At 29.0% G+C, this 7,869-nt stretch overlaps 1 protein-coding gene across 1 annotated transcript; it reads left to right on the top strand.

Annotated features, from left to right (window-relative positions):
• Positions 1 to 1,424: 1,424 nt before the first annotated feature.
• BDBG_17969 (uncharacterized protein) lies at positions 1,425 to 1,683 on the top strand (the record flags this gene model as incomplete). Its single annotated transcript, XM_031725578.1, has 1 exon — positions 1,425 to 1,683. A coding segment is annotated over one exon (258 nt), but the record flags the coding sequence as incomplete, so codon positions are not given.
• Between the last annotated feature and the right edge of the window lie 6,186 nt (positions 1,684 to 7,869).

Below are 7,869 nucleotides of genomic sequence, written 5' to 3'. Positions count from 1 at the left end.
ATAATCTATATATAACTACTCACAGATATTAAGTACAACAGAGAGAACTTAATGAAACTACTTTATCAGAGTCTATATGAAATGAAGCAAGCTGTAAGAATATAGTATTTTCTCATAACAGAGTATCTGACTATATTGAGATTTAAGATATTATCTTATAACAGTGAATTTCTATATCATTCTACTCATAAGATCTATCTGATATTGTATGTCAATGATTGTCAGATAATAGAATCTCAAGAACAGTAATTAGACTGAGTATTAAGAAAGATTACAAAGAGATTTAAGATAAAGAATATTGAAGAGACTAAATTATATCTTGAAATAAAGATTAAATATCAGAGAAATAGTGATCTAGCAGTTATACAGAGTCATTATATTGAAAAAATTCTCAAAGATTTCAGTATAAATAAGATAAATTCAGCTGACACTTCAATAATAGCTGATATACAACTGGAATTCTCATCTGATAGGAGAGAGAAATTGAATAATAACTTTATAGCTACAAGATATTATCAAGAATTAAAATTATTACAGTATTTAATCTCAAGCAGCAGATCAGATCTGATGTTCATGATTAACTATCTCTTATATTTTAACTTATATCTACACAAGATATGTTGAGCAGTATTGAAGCATATTCTACATTATATTAAAAAGATGAAAAACCATAGTATATTATACAGAAAGAAGATTGATGATGAGAGTTTAAGTTCTGTAATATACTGTGATTTAGACTGAGTGAGAGTAAATTCTCAATACAAATTAACTATCAGCTATATTATATTGATTAACAGGTTGCTGATTTCATGACAGTTATAAAGACAGATATCTATTATTAAATCAATTATAGAAGCTGAGTATATTACAGCTAGTAAGACAGCTTATAAAGTAATCTGATTAAATAATATGTTATATAACACTGAGTTAATGAATAATGAGAAAGTGAAAGTATACTCACATCTATAAGTTAATAATAAGAGAGTAATTGATCTAGTAAAGAGAGAATTCTTAACACAAAGATTGTATTATATTGAGATTAGATATCATATTCTTTATAATCTGATTGAAAAAGAGGAAATTATGATAAAACATATTAATTCTACAGTGAATATAGCTGACAGTCTCACCAAGTCACTGATGAAGTGTGATTCAAAGGTTGCTTGAGTCAGCGTACGATTACAGGCGTACGCCGGCTTCTTATATACTGTACACTAAATTAATTGGTGGCCGCTATGGCTCCTTTACATTTGTAAGCAAGTTCAGAAGCGGCTGCATTATTATCTAGTATTTGTATGTTCTTTCAAACTACATTCTTTCTCACCAGATTTGGTCATGCTCATATGATTATGACATATACTCTAGCTTCATGCAGATTAGTGTATCACTGATGTTCACAATTGTGTGATCTATCTCTGATTTAGCTAGTGTTCTATGTACACTCTCAAAAAGAAACTTTCACTATATTACATCACTCATTTACTAACTTTTTTCATTTTTCAATTATCTTCTTCATTATTATCATTATCAAACATTATCATCTTATTCAAGATTTCTACTCCTTCTTCTGTTCAATATCTTCTATCTGTTATTCATCTATCACATTGTACACATTTCTGATAATGACTCTCTGTTCTTATAACAAGTATTCTTATAGTGCTCATACTGAGCAGTTTGTTAGCAGTAAGTGTAACATATTGTGAAACATGATCAGGATTTATTTATCTTCTAATGATTATCAGAATATACTATTATAAATAACACATCTTCTTCATCTTCTTATATACTCTTGATTATTTTTCTTCTCAGCAGGCTTCTAATTGTGTCTTCTGACATGATTTTATATAAATGCAGATGCTGATATGTTTGTTTTTATTTATATAGAATCTTTATATATTGACAGATTCATGTTTACTAATGATAGTGAACTCAATGTTGAATCATTGATCAAGAACTTGAAGAATGTGATAATGAAGAAATTACTTATGTTATATATAACTGAGTCTTCTGTGTCTTCTCCTGCCTCTTTCTCTGCTACTCTCTCTCAATCTCTCACATCTATCTCTGTATCTGATTCTCCCGCTCCTGCTACTTCTGTTTCTATAACTTCTACTTCTGCTACTTCTACTCTCTCTGCTTCTGCTGTCTCTGCTTTTGTTATCAGCTCTTCTCATTTTAAGAAGATATTGCATAGGCTTAATAAATCATGTTTTTCAGTATGTATACTCCTGCTCTTCTTATCAATCTCTAGAATAATTTATTGTATAAAGACTGTGTATAATATGACTATCTGAAGCTCAGTTACAGACACTGATTATTATATTCATTTTAAATATTTATAATAAGATAATTATTTATTTATACTGAAGAATCATCTCTCTCTTCAACAGTATTAAGATTATAAGTCTTTCTTTTTTCATCTTCTCTTTCTAACACTGATTTTTCTATTCTTAGAAAAAATCATTATAGATTTTATTGTGCATGAAGTTATAATATTCACAGATATCAAGAAACTTTTTATAACTGTAAAGTTCAATATCATAGAGATATTCACTCTGATAAATATCATCAGAATAATTGATCTGTATCAGTCTATTCTCTGATATTTATTATCTGACTTTGTGATGCAGGCAAAGAATATCTGTGTTTTCAGAAATAGAAATATAAATATCATACTCTTTTACATCTGCAGGCATGAGACTTATATATCTTGTCTGAAATGTTATTATGAGAATGAGCTGTTCACACACTGTGTTCTGCTTTCTGTATTTCTCTATATTCTTCTCTCTCTTTCTGAGAAGTCTTGTATGTGTTGTAATTATATATACAACTCTAAGATCAGTGAGTGTTTGTTCAGTAACTATTCTCATCTCTGATTTTATGATTTTCATATACTAATAATAATTCTTAGTTGCTTCAGCATCAGAGATCATTCTAATTGAAGATGATCACACTGCTAAGACTATCTTCTTCTATTCTCAAGCTTCTCTTATTGCTTTCTCTTTCTTCTCTGCAGAGAAGATTGTGTGCACACTGAGTTATAAGTGTTTAACTCTGAGTGACTTCTGCTGTTATTTATTCAGTTCTATATCTTCTTCTTCTTTCATTTCTTCTATCTTCACTCTCTCTGCTCTGACTTCTGATTCTGCAGATCTCATACTCTTCTTCAATTTTTCTACATGTACGCATATGCATTTCTATATTGATATTCCAGTCAATCTTGCTATAAATGACATTAATATTATACACAGAGTGATAGAGAAATCAGAGACATGTATAATGTTGTTGCAAGAGCAGCTTGCAGCCCTTGAATCTCTTACAGATCTTAAGTTTTGAGATTTCCTTTATTTTTAGCATTTTTCAGATGACATGGCATTGAAAATAGATTAAATATATGATATATGAAAATGAATGAGATATGTATGATAATATTTGTCTATTCAGTGACTAGGTTCAGCAGCTTTCATCTCTTATGATTCTGTCTTATGCATTATACTGTCTCTCTTCACCTGCTCAGACTACTACAGTGAACAGCTTATTAAAACTAATCTCATCTGATCTCTGAGTGTTCTCAGAGATCAAGATGACTTGATTTCACATATTCACAGATGTTTCAGATGATTCATTCTCTGTGATCTCTGCAATTGAACTGATGTAAATAGTTGAATTTAACTCTGAGTCTCTTTTTCTTCTGTAATCTGACTCATGTACAAGTCTGCTGCTTTGAGACTGCTCTTTACTATGTTATGCTCACTGTCTGCAGTATATTATCATATAACTGACTATAGTCTTATTACTTATTAAAGTGTGATGTTTATCTAATTTCTTTATTATTTCTCATTCTTTTCTTATAATTATGAAAAGATTGAAATAAGTGAAATTATCTGATTTATAAGTATCTATGATTTCTCTTACTTTGTAAGACTTTTCAATTATAAGTCTCTTCTTTTTCAATGCTGATAATAGTGCTGTGAATAATCATAATTCACTTAAGTCTCATATCTTTATTTTTATAAGATGTGAATCATTTATTAGATTGTATAAGACTTATCTCTCTAATTCTTTCAATGTGTATATTCTCAGAGAATGTGATTTGAGTATTTTATATGACTCAAATCATCTAAATTGAAACTTCTCAGAACTCTCATTATATATGAGAACTTATATTCTCATCTTAAGACTCAATTTCTTAACTAGTGAGTCTTATATTCTTTTCAATTGAATTACTCAGTTCAGGAGTAACTTATTAGCTTTTATACATGTATGACTGATCTCTTTCAATCTTGATTCTATGTCTGTGACTGCTGTGTCTGTGACTGTTGCATTCATAACTATTATTTCTACTGTGTCTGCAACTGATGCATTTATAACTGCTATTCTCTTTCTCACTTTTTCTGAAGCATTCTTCAGAATGTGTGAATGCAATTCATACAACAGATAGAATAATGAATACTTGAAAACTGTATACTGCTGAATTCATGTGACTAATAGTGTCTGACTGAGATATTCATCTCATAATCTCATAGACTTACTCACTAGATATTTCATCAGCATGTTATCTAAGATTTCATTCAAGTGTTCTATCTTTTCATTCATTCATGAATAATATAATATTGTTCTATAATGTCTTGTCTGTAACTGACTCATGAAATGTCTCATCACTTCTTCTATGAGATTCACACTGTTATCAGTTAGAATTTCACACAGCATTTCATAGTTAATATAGATTTCATTGTGTAGAAACTTCATCACTATCTTCTCTATCATCTCTGAAACTGCTTTCACAACTGGTCAGTCAGTAGTATAGTTAATAGTAGTGATTATTCAATGATTTTTATTTGATGTTTGTGATAATATGTCTATAAGATTCATCTTTCATTGTTCAAATGATTGTATTATATATTTCATCTGATATTATACTTTCTTACATTCTAACTCTTTCTTAGATTCTTTCACAATCTGATAATTCAGGCACTTGTAAGTATACATCTGAATGTTCTCAGCCATACTTAGTCAGTACACTCTTGATTTGAGTATTCTCATGAGTTCAGAGCTTTCTAAGTGACTGAATTTCTTATGCATGTGAGTTATTAAGTCATATCTAAATAAATGTTCTAGATAGAGAGCTTCTACATATTCTAGATCACAGTAAAGCATAACATTATTTTTCAATTTTCTCAGCTTGAAGTTTAGAAGCATCTCTTCTACTACTTTCATAAGATACTTGTTATTTATTATCTTATCATTCTTTAAGTAAGAGATTATTGTATTCACTCATTCTGATTTCTTGTATCTTCTCAGTGTATTTAATATAAACTTTTCTTATATCTGATTTATAGAATTCTCACTCATGAAATCAGGTCTATAACTGATTACATCAGATATCACAGTATTTAATCTCTTTCAGTATTTGATATTAAGATTGTACACTTGAAACTCTAAGATTCAACATGCTAAGTATTTGAAAGATTTCATTGTTAATTGTAGATAGATAAGACTTTTATAATCTGTAATCATCATTGTTGTATGTCTATTATCAATATATCTATTTCACAATATCAGTACATGCTTGATCACTAGCAATTCCTTTTCATATACTGAATAATTGAGCTCAGTGTCTGATAGTTTTCTATCATCATATATTATCAGATGTAGCTTGCTGTTCTTACTCATCTGTAGAAAAGTGTCTCTGATAGCTCATTTGAATGTGTCTATTTTAATGTAGAAAGATTTATCATGATCTGATTGAATAAGTACTGAGAATGTTATTATACATTCTCTCAGTGTGAGAAAAGTCTTCTTGCATATAGTATTTCAGATAATTGAATAAAACTTCTTCTTTTACAGATTTACATTCATTTCTCTTAAGAGATCTGAAAGTGATGTAGATATTCATATGAAATTCTTGATGAATCTGCAGTAATATGAGATCAACTCAAGAAACTGTTGTACATAATGTATATTTCTCAGTCATGATTAATTTACTATGATATTCAATTTCTCTGAGATAAGATGTATACAGTCACTACTCACTACATATTCTATAAACTCTAACTCTTTCATTTCAAACATACACTTTATTGATTTAGTGTAGAGCTTATACTCTGTCAGAGTTATAAGTACTTCATTAAGATACTTCAGATATTCATTGTATGAGTTTGAAAAGACTAGAATATTATCAAGATATATAAGATATGAGGTTTCATTTTATTTATAAAGAATTGTATTTATTATTATTTAAAAGATGATAGATGCATTTATCAGACTGAATAATATTATCAGAAATTCAAACTTCTCTCATTATATATTAAACACAGTTTATAAAACTGATAGTTTGTCTACACAGATCTGTCAGCATTCTGAGAGAAGATTGATCTTTGATAGATATCAGATATTTTCAACTGTATTCAACTGTTATTGAATCTGTGACAGTGAATATTTATTCTTGATTATAAACTTATTAAGTGCTTGATAATTGATACACATTCATCACTTCTTATTCATCTTTTTCACAAATAGAACTGAAAAGTCTCATGTGCTTGATAAGAGTTATATGAGACTATATTCTAGAAGATCTGTGATCTGACACTTCTGTTCTTCAAGATGTGTTTGTGACAGAGAATACATATTCTGATTGACTGGTTTCACATCTCTCATGTCAATCTCATATATGAATTCTTATTCCAGTAGCAATTTCAGTGAAAGATCTGTTCAGAAGATCTTTTCATACTTCTTCAGAAGCTTCTTTATATACTTATTCTCTCATATATTCTTTATCTTAGTTTTCTCTGCTTCTAAGTCCTGTATAACATACAGAATGCTTTTGAATGAGATCTTGTGAATTATTCTCTTTACTTATTAATATATAAGCAGATTTAACTCTTCTATATCAGAGATATGAAATATTCTTCTCATATCAGTTGATAGAATTATATGAACTGTTTTCTTCTTATCAGTTAACTGTATATGATATGTACATCATTGAATCTGTGAATTGAATCTTTGAAATTAATCAAGTCTGAGAATAAGATTGTATTTCATGTTCTACAGCTCTTACACTTAAATATAGCAAGATTATTCTCTGAAGTGCAAGAGAACTCTTACTCTTGCAGATAATATTAAATATCAGTTATCAGATAATCTTATATATTGAGAATTCTTCACTCAGCAGATCTCTTTCAGTCTTCAGATTATATAATTATTAATATATTATATAGATGCTTTTATATCTGATATCACTTTTACAGTCATCTCTCAATTCTTATCTAAGTGCTCTTCATACATTAACATTTCAGGTCTTAAGACATTGAGATGAGTATTTACTTTATTCTCGCTCACATGTCAGTTAAAAGCCTCCTTTCTCGAGCTAGTACACAGTTCATATACGTGAGCGCTGTAAGCATCTCTTTCACTTTGAAGACTTTTCATAGAATATCAGTGAGTGTCTCTGAGCTCACTGATTCTGCTAGTTTTTTAACTTCCTTACTTCTCTTGACTGTGTATACTGTGTGCAATCTTTTACATAATGATTTTGACATTCACAGTTGAAGCAAGCTTGATACTCATGATATCAAGATTTTCACTCAGAGAATTTCTTTTTCAGAGGATTCAGTGCTTTAGTAATGATATTTAAATCTAGATTTATTATATTCAAATATGTGACTTGTGTTCTAGAAGTCTGATTATCTGTTCTCTATTAAGATATACTTGATTGCAGTATTTTCTATTACAATTGACTCACTTATTCTTATATAATAAGAATATTATATGCTTCTTTCACTGTGTCTGATTATGAGATTAAGCATTTTCATTCTGCTCTCAACTCAGGTGTAAGATCATGAATAAAGATTTATAAACAGAAAGATGTTA

Source organism: Blastomyces gilchristii, assembly GCF_000003855.2.
Source record: "Blastomyces gilchristii SLH14081 genomic scaffold supercont1.36, whole genome shotgun sequence".
NCBI classification, from domain to species: Eukaryota; Fungi; Ascomycota; class Eurotiomycetes; order Onygenales; family Ajellomycetaceae; genus Blastomyces; species Blastomyces gilchristii.
The sequence above is the reverse complement of the archived record's forward strand: the minus strand, read 5'-3'. Positions and strand labels throughout refer to the sequence as shown.